General features: G+C 35.2%; 2 protein-coding genes across 2 annotated transcripts in view; one reads left to right on the top strand and one right to left on the bottom strand.

The window, feature by feature from the left end:
- The window catches only part of LOC129217300 (serine/threonine-protein kinase greatwall-like), a 71,515-nt gene extending 62,977 nt beyond the window's left edge, over positions 1 to 8,538 (top strand). The window contains 1 exon segment of the mRNA XM_054851574.1: positions 8,264 to 8,538. Coding sequence (XP_054707549.1) covers positions 8,264 to 8,310 — 47 coding nt within the window. The 3' untranslated portion in view covers positions 8,311 to 8,538.
- Positions 8,539 to 14,108: 5,570 nt separating this feature from the next.
- The window catches only part of LOC129216521 (chitin synthase chs-2-like), a 104,882-nt gene continuing 96,854 nt past the window's right edge, over positions 14,109 to 22,136 (bottom strand). Inside the window, exon 18 of the mRNA XM_054850735.1 lies at positions 14,109 to 14,694. Within this exon, the coding sequence (XP_054706710.1) occupies positions 14,318 to 14,694 (377 nt within the window). The 3' untranslated portion in view covers positions 14,109 to 14,317. The remainder of the gene's footprint in view (positions 14,695 to 22,136) is intronic.

Raw genomic sequence — 22,136 nt, 5'->3', positions numbered from 1 at the left:
AAGTGGGGTGGCTCAATTACACAGACCTCCCCTGTATTCTATTTGATCATCGTTCATTGTAAAAATTGTTACGAGTTTTCTTCATTTTTAAATTTCTGGCTGTTATCCAGCATGGAGAATTTAATTTTTCCCTACCTTATACTTAAGAAGGTAACAGGTTGGTTTATACACCACTATATATGAAAGTAATTTATGAACATGAAGGTACCTGCAAACTTAACATTGTCAAAAGAGAGTAAATAGGTTGGGAAATGCTGTTCTATACATTTGAGTTGCAATACTTCTCTGACGATTTATTTTAGTATGTAATACTAAACATATTCTTGTTTTGTTCATTTTTCCTGTTGTTACTAGTTTTTTTTTTTTTTTTTTTTTTTTTTTTTTTTTTTAACTTCTGTGAAATTTATAATTATATTGTCATTAATAGTTTAAAGTGAAAACTATTGGCTCACAAACCAAATATTCTTTCCCAACAATCTGGGATCTGGACATAGTATATATTCTGGAAGTACTCATTTAAAAAGGTCTAAATTTGGAATCTTAGCAGTAAACATCAAATGGAATGGAATTATAAGAGGTTTACATTATAGGTAACAGATATGTGAAAAAGCATATAATTTTCACACTTAAGCAATTTCTATGGGTTAAAGCCTAAGCATATTAATTTAATTGGTTCATATTATATTAAGTAAATAGAACTTTAAAAACAAATAGAAAAAAAGTTAGCTTGGTGACTTGTATGGTTGTATATTGGCAAATATTGAAAAGTAATGTTCACAATGCCACCAAATTTGATCTTCTTTTTTGAATTTCACATCTTGATGGAACTTTTGATATTCATTAATGAATGAATATATGCTTTGGCTAATTATTTTACATTTTAAAAATTATTTTGATGGACTTTTATCATGTTATTAAATAGCTTGTAATTTATTCGACAGAATATTTTTCACTTTTAGGGAACCTTTAGTCTTGTTTAATGGCTTGTTTTGTTCAAAAATCTTTTAAAAAAACAAAATGTTGTATGGTTTCGCCAAACAAGTAAAACTTTGACCAAACATAACGTCAAAAAATAAAATAAAAAATTACTTCCAAAGATTAAAAATACGCCACTTGACAAACCCATAACAAAAAAGTGCAATAGTTCTATTTAGAGGCCTAGTCTCTGCCCAATACGTAAAAATTTAACGCATGCAACCCCCAACCGTGACGTCACTTTTACGTACGCAACAAAACTCGCTAGTCTCTGCTCTTTCTTTCCGGACGCAAAAGGCAGCTGCCAAAACGCGAACGTGCAGTAAATTAACGCAATGATTTTTCTGGCGTAAACCTTTCGTACGTACGTTCAAGAGTCAAAACAAAGATGGCTGCTGTATTCGCTGCGCATTGAGTTTTGTGAAACTTGATGAACTATTGGAACTTATCGAAAGAAAAGTATTGAAGGATCATCACATGCGTTGGATATTTTTGATGCAAGGTTTGTCAAACTTTATAAATAGATCAAAAGTTAAGTGATTAACGCCACAGAAGTGAAACATTGCTTTCCCTCCTGTATATAGGATTACCAGCTAATTTGAGAGAACTACATTCTTCGTCATACTACAAATACAACATCATTTTTAACTCTTAGCGTTCATTTATATTTATTGATAAGAGTGAAGTAAAACATCTTGCACCATGGCCCTATGAAATTTGCTGTTGATTTTGTTCATACAGATTAATTATTTTCCGACAGGTAAGTGTTTCATAAACCAAGCAATAAAAATAAACAAAATTCTCAAGCTGGTCGTTTCAGATTTTCAAGAAACTTTTAGAAATCCTACTACTCTCTGACACCTCAAATGTATATAAATTTAAAAAAAAAGTAATTAATGTCTGAGTTTGTTAAACACTATTTTCCTGGCAGTGTTTTGAAATGTTATACCTAACTCAAGTTTTATGGGAGCTTCAGAGTTGCATAATAGCTCATTTTAAAGAAAACTGCACGTGCCTTACTTTGATATGTAACAAACACAAATATGTCAGGTAAAAATATTTTTTCACAATTTTGAATTTTGACATTGTGTCTCAAAAATACAGGTTTTTTTTTTTTTTTTGTAATGTATTATAATAAATGCATCCCAAATGTTTAGAGTGGGCTCAGAACAGTTGCAGCAAATATTGTAGGATAATTTTTGCAAAAAATTGACTTTAAAAAATCCTGACTAGTGATATGCCAGATATCCAAGGGAAGTTAAAGATTTGTATCTTTATATGTTTTTTACAGATCTTAAACAAATCTTTTATATTTCAACGCATATTTGAATTCTAAATATAGATAGGTATGAAACACTCTTAAATTCTATGTAAGTTATGAGTTTTCATTTAGTTAAATATTAAGGTATCATTTCAGAAATTAAAAAAGTTAATTTTTATACCCCGACTCTATTAGGAAAGAGATAGTAAGTTTGACATGTATATTTGTGTGTGTTTGTGGAATCGTAGCTCCCAAACAGATGAAACGATTTTGTTCATTCTTTTTTACGCTCAAAAGGTGACTTGATCGAAAGTGTTCTTAGCTTGGTCACGTCTTTGTAACACTAATTAGCCAGGGGTGTCCGCCTCTTCCCCAAATACAACAGAGAAAAAAACCTCTGAAAACAACCCTCCTAAAATTTTCAATACCGTAGACTGACCTTCCCTTGGTGGACACCTATGAATTAATGAAGATATTAATTAAAAACGAACTTAGTGTTTTTTGCAGTTTTATATGTGCATTTAAATATTGGTACTAGTTGAAAGAATGAAATTTTCTGCATTTAATATTTGTTAGGAATTTCCAAGTAGGAGTTATAATCTTGTTTATTTAAAAGAAAATTTTGAGTATACAATGTTACACCTTTATGCTTTCGAGTAATAACAATTTCTTTGTTGCTCCACGATTTAAAATTTACTTGCTTTCAGTTTCTTGCGTGTTCTGACCCACAAGAAGTTCTCACGGATCTAGACACTAGTGATCCCTATCCGCAGATCTGAACTTTTAATGATCCTGCACATCACTAGTTATAATTTATGTTTTTTTTTTTTCTTTTTTGAGCTATAGAGCTGTACAATAGCACATTTTAAAGATAATTTCATGGTTTTTCATCTCTGATTTGTAAGTTAAACATTTTTTTATTCCAATAATTTTAAAATAGTGTACTTTTTAAAATTTTGTTGTAGTCCCACTCAGAAAATTTTTGGCTCTATTCACTAAAATACAGTAAAAATCATGCTCTTTTTTATAAAATGACACTATTCTCTTTTTTTTTTTTATTTGAAAATTTTGGGAAAGAGAATTTTTTTCCGAAAAGTATTTAAATTACACATTCAACTGAAGTGCATGTATTTCTCTTCAAAGTGAGCTATAATACAGCTCTAGCTCTCATAAAGCTTGAATTATAAAATTTTAAGCACTGCCAGCAAGTTAAAAAGAAGTGCTGTGCTTTTTAACAACTTTCAGAAATTAATTGCTAATCAAGTATGAAAGTTTTTTAAAAATTATATACAGTAACCCCTCTAATACAGGCACTAACGGGACAATTTTTTGTCGGCAAAAGAGGGGTGTCCGCAGGACAGAGATTTAATAATGTTATTTTCCTTGAAATCGGAGAATAAAATATTGTCCACATCAGAGGGGTGGCCGTTAGGAGGGGTTTTACTGTTACATTTAAGATGTCAGAGAGTAGGGCTTCTAAAACTTTCATGAAAATCTGAGACAGTCAGGTTGAGAATTTTATTTATTTATTCATTGATTTGATATGATCCATTTGCGTGTCGAATAATATTAATTTGTGCAAATAAAATAAACAACAATGTTTCTAGGGCCAAGCTGCAAGACCTTTTACTTCACTCCCATGAATAAATATTAATGAATGCTAGGACTTAAAAATGATGCTGTGTTTCCCAAATGATGTGGTAAATTAGTTAGTAATCCCATAATGATGAAGGAGCAAATGAGCTGGTAATATTGCTGACGGAAAGCAGTGTCTCATTGCTGTGAGGTTAATCTGAATATTTTGGTCAGAAAAAAAAGTTTGACAAACTTTGCATCTAAACTATTCAACACATTGTATAAGACTCCTGAAGTACTTGTCTTTTGATGCATTCCAATATTTCTGCTTCTTCTTGTTGAACACTCAAAGCAGCAAATTCAGCACTCAGCAGCCATCATAGACTTTGCACATAATAGCTGTAAGCTCAGGTACACATGTATACTTCCATAGGACTCAATCAAGCTGCAGTAGGGTCTCATTTCACAATTTTCCATGGGAGGGGGGGGGCTAAAGATTTGTGCTCAATGGATTATATAGGGTGAAAACAATAAAATGCATACACAATAATGCCAAATTTGATTGTTTCTAAAATCCAGAGGGTTCCCTTACCACCCAATTGATGGATCTGGAATTCATGTTCTTCACTACATATCATCATTCCCATAATACACATCACAAAATTTTACATAGTTGCGGAACCAATAAATGCACATTTACATCAATGTTCATAGTTGTTTCTTCAATATGCACTTTATTTGTATTCCTTCGACTGATTTCAAACAAATTTCTTTACTTAAGCTGTCATTTTATTATAAAAAGGAATATTAAAACATATTCTGTACAAACTGCAGTATAGTTGTAATGGAATTTTAGAGACTCTGCCCCCTGCTTGTTTGGCTCGCAAACCCCCGGTTGCCACCTGTGGGGACTCAAAGCCACTTGCAGCAGGTGACTATTAATGATTTTAGGGGTGTCGAGACATCCCTGGATATCCTCTGGAATGGAGGCCCCTAAAGGTTTAGAGGGGTGTTAAAGAGTGGAAATGGCTTCCCAGGGCCGGATTCGGAAGTGTGGAGGCTCCGGGCAACGAAGGAGTGGAGGTCCCTAATCAGGGTTAGAAAAGATCATATTTTCGAAAATATCCGATACTTTGATATATATCCGAATATTTTGATATATATGTATATATCCGATATTTTCGACTCGTGAAAGTTAGGATATTTCGTAAAAATTAATTGTGGGGGCCCCTTTGTTGTGGAGGCCAGGGGCAGTAGCCCCGCCTTCCCTCCCCTAAATCCGGCCCTGTGGCTTCCCCTAGTTGCCCTGTATCCAATGGTACAGGTAGACACGGCCAATCTGGAGAAGATAGTTACAGAAACAGAAATAAATAGTTTAGACTAGGGGGCCCCATCCCCCCTGCTCGCTTTGCACGCCAACCCGTTTGCCATCCGCCTCAAAGATTTTATGCTTTTTAGGGTATCATGACATCCTTGGTTATCCTCAAGGCATAATCAGTACTGTATATCCGGCCCCTCAAGAATTAGAGGGGTGAGACAGGGCGCAATAAAATACGGAGATTAACAACCCGTATCCGACAGTGGGGTGTGTTGGCGGGTACTGGTAAGGTGTCAGACTCTTAACTCAGGGTGCCCACCTGGAAGGGGTCATGACACAGACTGCGCCAATAGAATTTCTAAGGGAGGAGGGGGGAATTGAGAAGTATTTTGGGGGGGGGGTGCTTTTGCTCTTGGAGGAGGACCCCTGCTTACCCGAAGGGTCCCAAGTTTGATGCCAGCCGGTCAAAGATCTTCCGCGTTTGTTAATGGTGACTGGGGCAAGTTAAATATGTCGCAGTCCAAGTCCTTCAAAGAATTAATACTTCTGGGAGTGCTGGACCAGAGATTGCTCGTATTCTGGCCTGGATCAAAAAACAGCTGTCTTCAGGTCTCCATCCAACAGTTTAGAAAAAAATGGTAGGTACGGGGAATCCTAGAGTGTGATGTATTCAACAGTACCAGTATTGACTTGGCAGACATTTCCAGTCCAGAGGAGATGCGGTTAGTGACAGGCAGTCACAGAAATTAATATTATCGACTATCAGATAATCTGTTATGCAAATTGTTCTGAATGATGTTTTAATTTTCAAACTACTAATAGAAAGAAATTCACGAAAAAACATTTTAGCAATTATTTTTCTTTTCATAATTGCATATGTAAAGCTTAATAAATACAAATTAAATCTCATTCTTTGGATATTTAAAGAGAGAAAAGTTTTTAGTCTAAACGGGCCTGGGCTCAGTTAGCCCCAGCTCCAGATCTATTTACCCGCAGTGCGAGGTGGCTCACTATACTAAAGGGGCCCCTGACTTTCAGTAGCGTAGAACTCCAGCAGGCAGTTAGGGGCTCTGCTAATTTTTTGCCAGGGGGACACAAAATTTATAGATCAGAGCCTGGTTGGCCCAATCCTTGATCAGGACCGGACAAGAGTGTCACCATCTCAACATAGAAGGGGAGGGCAGGCCCAGGAGAGCCCCAATGCAAAGTCGTTGTGACCTCCCAAAATTTTCCTTATTCGAAAAATTTTTCTGCCGATTCAGCAAAATTGGGAGTTCTATTAGGCAAAATTATCCTCATTCAGCGACAATATTTGTAGCGTTCCATTCGGCAAATATTTGAGACTCCCAAAGATTTAAGTTCAGGGTCCTCCTGGGCAGGGCCATAATTTGGACAATTTGGGGACTGGTCTGTTAGCCCTCCCCCCTCCCCCCAAGATATTAGAAGCAATGTAATTTTAAAATGATAGCAGTATTCACTCAACACCAATAATTTATTTTAAATGGACTCTGAAGAAGATGTATCACTTTCAAACTCATTGACAAATGCCCCCCCCCTTGCCCCCCCCCCCCGGTGGATATGTCCATGGGGCCAGAAGTGCCTGTTTTTCATTTGAGATCTGGCACAAAAGTGAGCCAAATTCTTAAAAAATATTATAGTGTTAAAGCTATTTTGATAATGTACAAAACTATTCAAAATAATGTTTAAAAGAATGATATTTGCTACATTAGGAATATTTGGTAATTTCACTATCATGTTGACAGATCAATGAAGAAATATTAGAAATGAATTTAATTAGAACCTTCCATTGCTTTGTTTTCTTTGCTAGTTCCTATTTTAATTTTTAGGAACTTGTTACTTAATGCTCCAAAAAAATGGTATAAACTCCAACAAAAATGCTCTTTTTTATTATCAGTATGGTTCTTAGGTCAAAAGGTTCTTCTTTTGTTTCCCCTTTTTTCTGATTTGGGTACCCGAGTGGTGTAAGTAACAATAAGAACATTTTTTCCATGTTTCTGTGATAGGGAGCAGACGTCCGAAGGAGAATCAAAACAAAACAACTGAGGCTAGCCTCGTCTCCTGAGCGTTCTCATGCCAGCGATCCTAATTTTCCATTGACTTACAGGGACAGGAAAAAAGGCGTGGTTTAATGCTTACTGTACATTCGTTATCCCAGTGAATATTAACGGACTTCCGGTATTTTTGGGCAGAGACTACGACAATTACCGTACGTACGGTAAGTGCGTAAGTTGCTAGGGTTCGTTACGAAGCATCCGAGCGATGACGTCATGATTAATGTATGCTATTTACATATGGGCAGAGACTAGACCTCTTAAAGTTAAATCTAGATATTTGAGTTTAAGTCAGCTTACATTTTAAACTTATTTGTGGATTAGCAATCAACGTTTAGATTACAAAGAAAAACATGAACCAGGCAATCATTCTGCTTATTGTGTGTACATTTGAAAACCGCATCACACTTTAAACCTCATACTTGACTATGTTGTCAAAGCAAAAGTCAATATTGCAGACGAATTATCCAGTTAATTTTCATAAAAAGTAAATTTCATCCTATTCTGAAATTGTATTACTGAGAATTTCAACAAGGTGGATGATTAAGCCTACAAATATTATTGTTAGTGTTTAAAATGTGAACTGATTTTCACTGAAGCATCCTGTTTTAAGTTGAAATGAAACAGAACTTTATAGTGTGCTTTTGAATGCTTTTAAAGAATTTTTGGACACGGTAGTGGTAATAGGTTTTAGTGTCTGATAACTTATGTGTGCTTATTTGTAAAGGCTTCAATCAGTAGAAGTTGCATAAGTGGCAATTGTGTATTTTCCAAACTATACTAATATCTATAAACTTTTAAACCTCTGAATGCCTGCTCCAAGGATTTTACATTTATACTACTCCAGTGCTGTTGTACACTAAAAACGTTTGTGCCATGCCTCCCCCCCCCACCCCCCAATTGTTAGAAAAGTATGTTTACCTGGCAGCAAATTTTGAATGAACTTATTTCTGTTATAGTCGTTTGTTCATTAACTATGTTTATAATTAAATTATTTTAAATAGTGTGCTTGAATTTATATTTATTCATTTTTGCCTGAGTTTATATTTATTAATTTTTTAGCTCGAAATGAAATGCAACACATTCAAGTATCTAGCTTTGATTTATAGTCAGGTACTTGATGAAGAAAAAAAAATATATGATTATGAAAGGCAGCTTTACACCTAGTATGAATGCAGATTCTAGTCTATGAATCCTAAAGAATCACCAATTTTGTATGATATTGAATATTCTTGTTGTGAAATTCTTGAAAATTCATATATATTCTTTCTGCAGTATCTAGCTAGCACACTTTGCAATGCATCAATATTTGTAGTAATAATTTATTATGTGTGATGATATTTTATAATGAGACTTTTAATTTTAAATCAAAAGAACACTTTTTGATTTTAATTTAAATCAATAATTTTAATCAGCATAAAAATAAATATATTTTCTTCAATGAAATTATGTCACTTAAATTATATCACATTTAATGTGTAAATGTATCCTGGTGCACTCTTGTATATATTTTGTTATTATCATTCTGTAATAAACACATTTTTAATGATTGCAGTGCTATTTTTATGGTTGGGCCCATATTTATATCATTACTGGAGAACCATGGTTTCCTATAACCTGCTTAAAATACATATTTATTATTAGGGCTGATCAATGCATCGCAAAACATCAATGTAAATCTCACATCATTAAACCGGTTTAGAATTTTTCTGTTAAGCAATGCATCAATACTATGCCAAACATAAATTTAAAAAAAAAAAACGATGTAGGTAACACCGATTCCAGGGCTCCCAAATGGTCCGCTTTTCCCGCCAAAGTCCGTTTTTTAGGGTAAAGTCCGCTTTAGACCGCTTTTTAACATTTTGGTCCGTTTAGTCCGCTTTTATATTGTTTTTACTCAAAAATCAGATTTTAAACATTTTCATTACATTAAAAGATACTATGTGCTGACGTTTGTTACGCCCGAACACGCGGCCGCAGCGCCGTTTTTCTTTTGAACCTGACTTTCTGGTATTATTTCGCCTCAGATTGACGCCATTACACCTCCTTCAACCGCTGTAACATGGAAATCTAGCAAATGGAGAGATTTGAGGGAGGAGTTATGACTTCAAATCAAAGCATTCTGCTACCGATATTTTTCACGGGTTAATACGCCCTTGAAAAACCTTGAAAAAATCAAGAATGTTTCATCAGTGCAATTTTCTGAACTTGTGTTCGATATGTAGCATCGCGAAAAATTACTTCCTGTGTATGCGAGTTCAATCTCTTTGCATCTTGTTCATATTTTGATATTTTTGACAGTCAGAAGTTATTTTAATATTCATTAACTTAGATTTGCTTATTTTATGTTTAATTACAATAGATAATAAACTACTTTTTTTTCGGAACCATGGTAACATCAAATTTTTTTGGACTTCACCAAAAATTGCTTGCTGGGCTTTGAGATTTCAATCTCTTTGCATCTTGAAAATATTTTGATATTTTTGGCAATCGGAAGTAATTTTGACATAACACCTCCTTAAATTAGCTTATTTTTTGGTTAATTTTGATAGACAATTAACTTTTTTATTTTTGGAACCATAGCAACATTGAACTTTCTCGCACTTTCGCGGAAAGTGCTTGTCGTGTTTGAGATTTCAATCTTTTTGCATCTTGTTAATATTTTCATATTTTTGGGAATCGGAAGTTATTTTGACATACGCGACCATAGATTAGCTTATTTTTTTGTTTAATTTTAATGGATAATAAACTTCCTTATTTTTGGTTCCATAGCAGCATTGCACGAACTCGAACTTCGCGAAGAATTGCTTCTCGTGTTTGAGATTTAAATCTTTCTGCATCTTGTACATATTTTGATATTTTTTGCAATCAGAAGTTATTTTGACACACTCCACCATAGATTAGCTTATTTTTTGTTTGATTTTAATAGGTAATAAACTACTTCTTTTTCTAAACCATGGCAACGTTGAACGTACTCGTACTTCGCGGAAAACTGCTTGTCGTGTTTGCGATTTCAATCTTTTTGCATCTTGTTAATGTTTTAATATTTTTTGGCAATCGGAAATTACTTTAACATACGCCACCATAGATTAGCTTATTTTTTGTTTAATTTTAATAGATAATAAACTTTCTTATTTTTGAAACCATAGCAGCATTGCACGAACTTGAACTTCGCGAAGAATCGCTTCTTGTGTTTGAGATTTCAATCTTTTTGCATCTTGTACATATTTTGATATTTTGCGCAATCGAATGTTATTTTCACATATGTTATCCTAGACTAGCATATTTTATGTTCAATTTTAGTCATGTTTTGTTTTAGAGATTTTTTTTTTTTTTTTTTGGAAATTATGTCAACAGTGAACATACTTTGCGAAAATTTGATTCTCATGTTCAAGATTTCAATCCTTTTGCATCTTGTAATTATTTTAATATTTTTGAAAACTGGAAGCTGTTTTGACATTTGCTACCTCAAATTATATTATTTAATTTTATTTTTAAAAACTAAAACTTTGTATCCTTATTTTTTTTTAAATACTCATAATAAGTATTTTCAATTTGAAGTATAGCTCTATGAATCTGAACTTACACATTTATTTATTACATTAAGTTATCCAGTAAAAGCAAGCTCAAATTTACATTTTGTGTATTTATCGCTTATGCAGCATTTGTATATTTTTGGGTGTGGTGACTTTAATAAATAATTTTACAGTTACAACATTTTTTGGTGCCCGAACAACTAATACATACATATGAAGAAATGATTTGGATACTTAGCATACTAATAAATGATTTGCAAACCTGTAATAGTTTTGAACTTAGTCAGTCAGTAGCGTAGCCAGAAATTACCTCCTGCTTTGGTGTTTGGTCATAAACTCTCATATGCATATAAACTTACCATGTACCCCCCATCCAAATGTTTGTGTAAATAATATAATTCAATGGATAAAAAGTTCAGTTATGGTGATAAGGATTTATCATTAAAAATCATTATTATGGTTAATTAACGAATTATCTTCACTTATTTAGTGCCAGGCAGCTAATTTGCCTTTTGGTGCTTCCCTGGGTTTAACTATGAATGGTCCTCCCAAGGTCCTCCTTTTAATCCTAACTGGTCCTGTTTGGTCCCCTTTTTGATTCAAATTGGTCCTCTTTTACCCTTTTCAATGGCTAAAATGTGTTGGGAGCCCTACGATTCCTAATATCCTCTACTTTTCAATTTTTAACACAACAATTTTGAATTGGCAGCAAATCAAATATTAAACCCCCTTTAAGAAGCTGAAAAGGTACAATAGATTATTTGTCGATGCCTCAAATTTTGCTTTGTTATAATACACTTAGCAGTGGGGGTGGAAAACCCATCATGAATAGTTTCCATTTCTGCAAATTTTAGCCAAAAGTTATCTTAGTTCTCAAGCGTTACGTGTACCTTCAGCGAGAAGGTTTAGCCCTGATGGAAACATCGTATGAGGCAGTGAGAAGCAAAGGGATGTAAGTGGACATTTTCAAGTTTTGAGCAAAACCTGTAAAAAAATTACATCCTAGGTAGGCTTTCATTGAATTTTTATTCTAAATCATGCTATACAGCAGTACCTATCAGGGCTACTAGTACTATCACTTGCCCCAAGAAAGGGGATGGGTTCACCTACCATGTGCACTGGTTACCTCCAAATTTTTAATTTTGCGACTTGCATCCCTTTGCTTCTCACTACCTCATATGCAAACAATGGTCTTCATTTCAACAAAACATGCGATACCGCAAAAAAAAATTGGCTCATAGCAAAAAGAGTAGTGTTTTACAATGTTTACTACAAATCACTCTTAAAATTATTTCTTGCAGTGAAGCAAAGGTTTTTTTTATTTTCTGTAGTGCAAAAAATTATTATGAAAAAAAAAAAGAAAGTTTAAAGACAAAATATCAAAAAATTGCAGTCATATTTTGGGGTTACTAGGAGACTCCTTTTTAAATGCAAAAAGATGTAAGCTTATGGCAGCAAAGTTATGCATTCCATTTAAAAACTCAAATGATTTCGCATTGAAAAATGGATTCCTTATAATTCCAAAATACATGTTCTGCAATTTTTATTGATATTTTGTGCTTTTAATGATAATTTTTCTTTTTTGGTAATTTATTACTAGTACTGGAGTATGTGTGTAAATATTTTGTATACATCAAGCCATTTTCGAGTGCAGTCGACTCCCACTACAACACGATTCGCCTTAAGCGAAATGGCTATAACGCGATTTTTTCACCAGTAAATAATTTTAGACGTATTGTGAATTGCTCTTTCACAACACGAACATTTTCGGAAGGGATTTGCGGTGCGAAAGTATCAACTTTGTTATTGGCTACCAAAATAGTTTTTTCTTGAATTAACCTTCATCCCTTCAGATCAATGGCAGCAGAAATTCCCACCCGTACTAGTCTGAGCACAGCTTTATTTGTGTATATGCTAATAACTATCCCGCATTCACCATATTTTTTTTTTCATTCTAAATGCGAAAGTTGATGAAACATAATGATACTTAAGAGCATTGTTTCATCTAAAATTTGTAAAGACAGAAAGAACTAGTATGTTGTGGCCATCATGAAACTTTCTTCTATATCTTTCTTAAAATTCTGATCCCTCCCCATCCTAACGAGGAAGCAATATTCCCAACAAAAACAAAATTACACATGCCAAAACTTGATGACCATCCCAATTCCTGATTTATCTCAAAAGCAAAGCAAAGAATGAAAATTGAAAATTATTTTTAAAGCCTTGCTGAAAAAAATTACAAACATTTATCTGTTAACAGACACAAGATGGCAACAGTTAAAAATTTTAAATCATTGAGATAATATTTCGGATCATTTCCATGCAATTAAAAGCACGAGCTGAACGCAGACGACAGTCTGTTACGATTTATCTTTCTTATTGTTGCAATTAAAAAGCTATTTTTATTCACACAAATAAAAAAAAATCAGCCCCCCCCCCTCCCTGGAGTGATTGGTGCCAAAATTAAACCAACACCTGTTTACATATAGATTCATAATTATTCCAAATTTCATCCAGAACGTAGCATTACTTCTTGAGATATGGCACTCACAATGGAAAAAAAAGAACGTTCGATTGCGCCACCCCCTTTTTAGTTGTTGACACCAAAATAGAATCATTTCTTATACCCTCTAAGGGCTACTTGTCGATAAATTTTTGTTCGATTACGTTCATTATTTATTGAGATACAGCAGTCACAATTGACGGCAAAAAACGTTCTATAGCTCAACCCCCGTTTGAGCTATTGACACCAAAATTGAATCAGGATCTGTACCTGTTAGGGACAACATAAGGACCAAATTTTGTCTGATTACGCCAGTTACTTCCTGGGGAATAGCAATCGAGCAAAACTCAAAAAACGTCCCATTGCTCCACCCCCTTTGGAGGAATTCGCGCCAAAAACCAATGGGCACAAGTTTACATAAGGGCACATATGTGTACCAAATTTCGTTCGATTTCATGCGGTAGTTTTTGCTGTAGAGCGGCCACAAAAAACTGGTTACACACAGACGTGACACACATACACACAGACAGACAGACATTTTCCAAAAATAGTCGAAATGGACTCAGCACACCTCAAAACGTTCAAATCCGTCGAAATTCGAAAATTTGCACGAATCCAATACTTTCTTCTATATATTAGATATAGAAGAAAGTAAAAAGATAAACTTGCTGACGGTTAAACAAACGCTTAACGTTCTCTATGTGCTGCAACTAAAAAATGCGTCGAACGTAGCACGATAATTAGGTGTGAGTGAATTGACCATGTGTACAATTAAAAGTAAAAAAAAAGGAAATCCGTAAAAGTTTGCCGAGTAGTGTCTAAGCAAAATGCAAAAATTATGAAAATAAATTAGATTCTGTACGCTTTAATAAATACATAATCTCATATTACATTGAAAACAAAAATATTTTTCCAAGCATACGTCAATGAACAAACATAGTTCAATAAAACCTTTGGCTTCTGCATGCATGAAAAAAAGGGTTTACAAGGTTATTTGAATTTCTTATTTGCTTTTAAGGCAATAGCTTGGTAGACACATTCCAATTATTTGCATTAGTATATGAACATTCCATCCTCTTACTTAGCTCTTATTATTTTTCTTTGTAAACTTGAAGATCCAGGACATGAAGGAATTTCTTGATTCCCGAAACTTCTCCTTGTGTTAAAAGGTGATTTTCTCGTTGGTGTAGTCATTTGTATGCTGTGAACGCTCTCGGTGTCAAGGGAATCATCATAAGCATGGTTAATATATGAATTGCTGAAACTGCCCCTTGGTGTTCCAAACTCTCGTTCTAAGCGTTCCATATCAAAAATCATGGAAGCGCGTGGAGTGGATGCTCTAGATATTTGAGCTGTGGAGCTTCTTCTGGGTAAAATGGAAGTTTTCCTCTTTAAAATATCTATCACTTCTGGATTTTTGCTCATCCTTCTCACTCGGTTAACTATTCTTGGATCTAGAAAAATGAATTTTTATAAATTTAAATAAAACTGAAATGGTAATGAAATTTATTTATATATCTTGAAGTAAATTTTAGATATAGTATTTTAATATGGATTATGTAAGAAGCAAGAAAATACAATACTAGACTGGAACTCCTTGAATTTTGTTGGTTTGTAATAGTAGGGTAATTGTAGCTTTGTAAGGTAACATACATTACTCAATTATTTTTTAATTAAAAGAATACTAATGACAGAGTTCATACTGCATACAGACTCTTTAGAAACACCCAACTTACAAAAAATAATTTTCAAAATGCTTAAAACTTCTTACATAACATTGGCAAAATTGAAAACTCTGTATTTTTTTTTCAAATCAAAATTGTTACGATTTTGGTTCAAAGAAATTGGGAAGTGGGGGGGGGGGGGTGAAAATTAGAGAAGTAATCTTCAAAAAAATTTTCTGAGTGTGAGACATAACTTCAATAAAAGTTATTTTGTAATTTGAACTCATTTCAGGCAGGAATCCAAAGGGGCTTATGAGCAGGGCCGATCCTAGGGTATCGGCCGCCCTTGTGCAAAGACCTAATGATCCGCCCCTGAAGAGCAATTTGCATGTTTTGACAAATACTTAACGCCCATATAAATCTTTCTTCAAATTTCTGTATCAAGTTCTAATTTAAAGAAAACAAAACAGGAGGATGAATTTCTGTAAAAAGTTAGAAACTCCTTAGGTACAATTTATATCTTTGAAGAAAGTAATAATAGGTACCGAAATTTACTAGTCGTAAAAACGCATTTTATAGTCTGTCTTTGGTGACTTCAGAGGAAGGGGAGGGGGTATCGCCCCCCAGAATATATACGAAATCGGCGTATGAAAAATAGCTGTAATTAATCTTCGGTTGTGTTTGGTTGCAAGGACAAAAGAGTCGGGAACATTCAAGGTCCACGGAGAAATTTACAATATTGCCGTCAAAATTTGCTATTTTAGGAAATTTTTCAAGACTTGAGAGGAAAGTAATTTTGGAGTTCTTTCCTGAAATTCTTTCAAAATTGATGTCAAATTACAGCTATTTTTTGTGACCTTAATTTAGGAAGGTTCGGCGCTCTTCCCGAAAATTTTCTGAAACAGTAGTTTTAAACACGCAATTTCGGATTATCTTTGTTGAAATTGCTGGAGGGAAAAAGATTCGGTCCTCTCTTATAGAAAGTTTTCGAATTTGAAGTTTAAAACTCATATTTAGGCTGTCTTTGGTGACGTCAGGGGATCTGGCATCTTTCCTCTGGTAATTTATCAGCACTATTGTTTCAAAAGCACATTTTTGACTAGATTTGGACACGATAGGGGAAACGGGAAAATATTCCGAACTGAAATATTTTTCGGAGTTAAAATCAATTTTAGGTTATTTTTGTGAAGGAAGGATTCTGGGGCTCTAAAAAGCACAATTTGTGCTATCTTTAGTGACGTTAAGGAAACCGGGAAGATTCAGCGGTTCTTTCTGAATATTTTTCGATATTAATATCTGAAAAATACTAGTGAAGACTTTACTCCAACTCACCTCGGCGATTTATGGGGGATGCTGGATGCCCTAGCGCCGTGAAAATTTACATAAGCCATCCGAAATTTTTTAGAAATACAAGTCCCAAAATCATATTTTAGGCATTGTTTGATAACGATGGGACAAAGAGCAGACGGGGGTTCAGTGTGCCCTCAAGAATTGTTTTTTTTTTTTTTAACTGATGTCAATTTCAGGCAAGTTTAGGCAGGAAGGGTTTGGTGGCTTCTTGGAACCGTCTGAAAACGAAATTTTGAGCTATAGTGATTACGTTGGAGAAAAGGGGGATCCGGGGTATTTCCCCCAAAGTTCTTCGAAACTGATGATTGAAGAACGTAATTTTAGTTTGTTTTTGAATTCGTTAAGTGAGGGGGTGGGATTAGGCGCCTCTCTAGCGATGCTAATTCAGACTATCTTAGGTAGTGATGTTAGGGAATGGATTTCAAGGCCCTCTATCGCAAACATTTCGAAAAAGAAATTTGAAAAATGCCATTGAGCAATTTTTGATGACGTTAGGGAGGGCTGTCTCCAGAAAAGACATTTTGGAGCCATCATTTTTAGGCTATGTTTGATTACATTAAGGAAGGAAGGGTGAATAAGAGACTTAATTGGACCCTTAAAATCGATGGTTCAACCAGCGAAATTTTCCGAAATTAAAGTCCTAAAAACGCATTTTGAAGCCTTCTTTAGTCTCCTCAAAGCATCCTTTTGGATCTTCGTTTTGGAGCCACACTTAAAATTTAACCCGGGGCAAAGGCCCTGTCCTTCTACCTGATCTGAAACCGGGCAGTTCATTCGTGATTTTAACTAGAAAAAATTGCTATAAAGGGGGAAATTAAAAATTTTAGTTCGTTGATTATACTATATGTTTGATGCTCAGGGGAGTCGCAATTTTCCAGTGTCTTTCCTCTCCAGTCTCCACGCATCCACGACTGCTGAACACAGAATTTGTTAAAGAAATAAATACTTGAGAGAGTATCCTATCAACATAGTTTTTTTTTTTTTAAATATGTCTTCATTGTTTAGGGTCAATAAAAACTTGGGAGGCAGGGTGAAGCATTAGTGGCCTTTAGAAGGCACCCTTTTATGCTGGGGGGGGGGATTTTCGTCATTGCCCCTCCCCTGTATTCATCCCTGACTAGTTCTGTCACAAATTTTGCAACCGAATGAAGCATGTGTGTAAAGAGTTGACATTAATGGATAATAGAGCAACACAATGTGCTCTAAACATTTCATTTTTCTAATATGCTATGCTGTTGGAAAATTGGCACTTACTTTGATAATTGAACACTTAAAATTCAGCACATTTATTCGACTTTCTATGTTATCTTGTGAGAAATTCTTAAAGAATTTTGCTTAATTAAAAGAACTATAATGATGCGGCCAACGGCCGCCCCTTGCTTTGGCCGCCCGTGTGCGGTGTACACTCTGCACACTTGCTAGTTCGGCCCTGTTTGACTGTATTTGAAAACGATAGGGAAAACGTGAAAATATTCCGAACCGAAATATTTTACGGAACTAAAATCCATTTTAGGCTATTTTTGTTAAGAAAGGGTTTTGGGGCTCCCAAGTAGATATCTCTAAAAGCGAAATTTTATGCTATCTTTGGTGATGTTAATAAAACTGGAAAGCTTCGGCGGAGCTTTCGGATATTTTTCTATATTAATATCTGAAAAACACAACTATTAGTCCGTGTGGCATCGTTCACGTACCCAGAGGTGCCCAACCCACTAAGAGCAAAGGCGCACCCCCCTCATTTTCGCGGAAATCCCCCAAAAAGCATGCCTCCCCCGAAATAAAAAATACCCCTCAAAACAATCCCCCTAAAAATTTCGATGGCGCAGTCTAGGCCATGACCCTTCCTTAGGGGGGGGGGAGGGCACCCCTGACGTACCTGCTTCTTTTAGAGTTAAACTTGCAGTTCGAGTGAATAAACGTATTTATCACAAGCGTCTACTGTTGTTTGTGCTGATTAATATTTAAGAAAAATGTCACAATTTCGCTTTATTTGCAATTAACTTTTAACTGAAAGTGAAACTGTTGTGCTGAGTTGTTGTGGAATGCCAACTTTAATCGATGCAAGTCTCGGGAGAAGTTATAAGAATGCTGATTATTTAAGAAGTCAAAAGTCCGTTACAATTCGCGTTTATTGCAAAAAAATCATACACCCGGAAAAATTTAATCTTTGCAGCAACGTGAGGATGAAGAGACTAGAGTACTTCAAAAGTAAGTCCTCCTCGTACTGTAGCGCGATTAAGTGAATTTGAATGCAGCTTTTGTTTTTAAAAACACTGCTTATTTGTGGCTGTAAAGCGGATGAGGAGGCTGAGAAGAAGAAAACGCAGAATAATCAAAGAAAAATTCATAAAGCAGCGACTAAATCATACTCAAAATTAAAACGTGCAACGGCAGCTTTTGACAAGCCTCAGAACGATCTTTAGCTAATTTTAAAAGGGATTCTTTGAATGTAAGTGTGGAAACTTTATAAAATTTTCTGCGATAATTCTGCGTTTTGTTCTTCTCAGCCTCTTCATCCACTTCCTCGATGAGCTCATAGCAGTCTCTCTGCTTCAAAATTGAAATCTGGAATTATACATGTTCATTGTCCGTCTTCGAACTGATCGTCGTAATCCGTCTTGAAACAAGTTCTCTGATGATGGTCATCCGCAATGCCTAGTGTTATACTTTTAGATTCTCAAAGTAACCAGTTTGCAGAACAAGAGCTGATAATCAAAACATAGTAGGATGGTAAGTTTAAAAAATTCGATTGTATAGCGAAAATTTACAATTTCAGATTTCAACTTGAGTTCTTTGATAAGCAGAAGTGGGGAAACTCGGATCATCTTCTTAAAAAAAGGAATATCAGATAAAACTTTAAAAGAAATGGTGCTTGAGGGCGTAACTACTGAATTATATGATTTCCAATATCTCACGTTATACTAAAGCAGTGAGACGATGCGTAAAATTAGACGAAGAAGCGTCAAACACAGTTTGTTGTCTGATCAAGAGAGATGGATTTCTTAGAGTCAGATTAGAATCCAGAAATCTTACTCACAATGTATCACTAAGGCCAAACATTGTCAGAAGTCAAGATAATAATGCGACTCGCCAGCCAAACTATGTTTTATTGTATGAAATATGGTTACAGTTTGAGAGCTCAAAAAACATTTAAAAGGGGGGTGTTTTGAGGGGTGTTTTTCTCAGTTTTTGGAGGGGGACTCTTGCTTCTTAGGGGGGCTCTGCGATTTTGAGGGGTGCGCCCATGCCCTTAGTAGGTCCGGCCCCTTTGGGTACGTGAACGATGCCACACGGACTAGAATAGCCAGATGTTATTCAAGGCCATGCAAGTAGAGGGGATTCTGTAAATGACTGGTTGTCTTTTGAGAGTACGCAATATCTGGGAAGGTTTGGTCTTGGAGATAAAAATCATAAGGACAATTTTTATACAGAATTTTGAGATCTATAACTTTGGTCTGCGGTAATTTTTGATAAAACTTACCGTTTTTGAGAAAAATTCCAAAAAACCTAAAATTTTGACCTTTGACCCCGAATAACTTTTTTAGCGCACATGGGATCGATGGGGACTTTTGGCACTTTATTTGTAATGCTAAACCCAAGGTCCCTACAAAAATTTAGCTTTCCCGGAATTTTTGTTATTTGATCACTAATTTTATGTCTAAATTGACCGGGCTATATAGACTTTTGTCCATCTCACTTCGACGATTGATGGGTATAAGCCCTAGAGTCGTAAAAAGTTACATAAGCCAAGCAGTTCTCCTCCAGAGTTTTTTAGAAAATCGTATTTTACGCATGGTTTGATAACGATGGGACAAAGAGTGGGTGGGGGTTCAGTGTGTCCTCACAAACTGTTTTTACTTTCTTATATATCTAATATATAGAAGAAAGTATTGGATTCGTGCAAATTTTCGAATTTTGACGGATTCGAACGTTTTGAGGTGTGCTGAGTCCATTTCGACTATTTTTGGAAAATGTCTGTCTGTATGTGTGTGTGTCACGTCTGTGTGTGACCAGTTTTTTGTGACCGCTCTACAGCAAAAACTTTGGTACACATATGTGCCCCTATGTGAACTTGTGCCCATTGGTTTTTGGCGCGAATTCCTCCAAGGGGGGTGGACCAATGGGACGTTTTTGAGTTACGCGTGTTTGCTATTCCTCAGGAAGTAACTGGCGGAATCAAACAAAATTTGGTCCATATGTTGCCATTAACAGGAACAGGTGCTGAATCAGTTTTGGTGTCAATAACTCAAAGGGGGGTTTGCTGTAGAACGTTTTTTGTCGTTAATTGTGACTGCTGTATCTCAAGAAATAATGAACGGAATGAAAGAAAAATTTATCGTCATGTAGCCCTTAGTGGGTATAAGAGTTGATTTTTTTTTTTTTGGTGTCAACAGCTAAAAAGGGGGGAGCGCAATCGCCTGTTCTTTTTTTTCCCATTGTGAGTGCCCTATCTCAAGAAGTAACGCTACATTCTGGTTGAAATTTGGAATATATGTGAATCCATACGTAAACAGGCTTTGGTTCAATTTTGACTCCAATCGCTCCAAGAGGTGTTGATTTTTTTTTTTTTTTTTTGCGAATAAAAATAGTTTTATTAATGCAACAATAAGAAAGATAAATCGTAATAGATTGTCGTCTGCGTATTTCTCGTGATTTTAATTGTATAGAAATGATCGGAAATATTATCTCAATGATTTAAAATTCTTAACTGTTGCCATCTTATGTTTGTTAACAAATAATGTATTTGTAATTAATTCAAGCAAGGCTTTTAAAATAACTTTCAATTTTCGCTCTTTGCTTTGCTTTTACAATAATTCAGACACTGGGGTGGTCGTCAAGTTTTTGCGTGTGTAATTTTGTTTTTGTTGGGAATATTGCATATTGTCAAGCATGAGGAGGGATCAGAAAAAAAAAAGAAAAATATAGAAGAAAGTTTCGTGATGGCCACAGCATACTAGTTTGAGCTGAAGTCAATTTCAAACTAAAGGGGTGGAATAAGGGGGCCTCTCTAAAGACGCTAATTGAAACTATCTTTGGTCGTAATGTTTGGGAATGGGTTTCGGGGTCCTCCATCGCAAAAATTTCGAAAAAGAAATACTAAAAATATCATTAAGCAAATTTTGATGACATTAAGAAGGTCTGTCCTCTGAAAACACATTTTGGATTTTAAAGCCAACATTTTCAGGCTATGTTTGATTAAGTTAAAGTGGAAGGGGTGAATCAGAAATTTACTTGGATCCTTAAGATCGGTGGTTCAAACAGCAAAATTTTCCGAAAGTAAAGTCCTAAAAACGCAATTTTAATCCTTCTTTAGTCTCGTCAAGGAGGTCAATGGCATCCTTTTGGATCTTCGTTTTGAAGGCACCTTTAAATTTACTACCCGGAGCAAGAGCCCTGATCTGAAACCGGGCAGTTCATTCGTGATTTCAATTCGAAAAAAATGCTGTAAAGGGGGAAATTACAAAATTGTAGCTCGTCATTCATATATGTTTGACTCTCATGGGAGTCGCAATTTTCCACCGTCTCCCCACGCATCCGCGATTGTTGAAAACAGAATTTGTTGTTTGAAATGCTTGCGAGAGTATCTAATCAGTATAGCTTTTTTAAAATATAATATATAAAATATGTCTTCATTGTTTAGGTCTATAAAAGTTTGGGGGGTAAACATTAGTGGCCGCCCTGGACCCTGAGTGCTCCTTTTAGAAGGCACAATTTCATGCTGCAGGAGGGACTCATCTCCCCTCCCCTGTATCCATGCCTGACCGGTTCTGTCACAAATTTTACAACCAGATGAAACATGTGTGTAAAGAGTAGATATTAATGGACAATAAACCAACACAATGTTCCCAAACAATCTTATTTTTCTTAAACTATGCTATGCTGTG

This window comes from Uloborus diversus, chromosome 2, assembly GCF_026930045.1.
Source record: "Uloborus diversus isolate 005 chromosome 2, Udiv.v.3.1, whole genome shotgun sequence".
NCBI classification, from domain to species: Eukaryota; Metazoa; Arthropoda; class Arachnida; order Araneae; family Uloboridae; genus Uloborus; species Uloborus diversus.
This window is presented reverse-complemented; position numbering and strand designations above follow the sequence as displayed.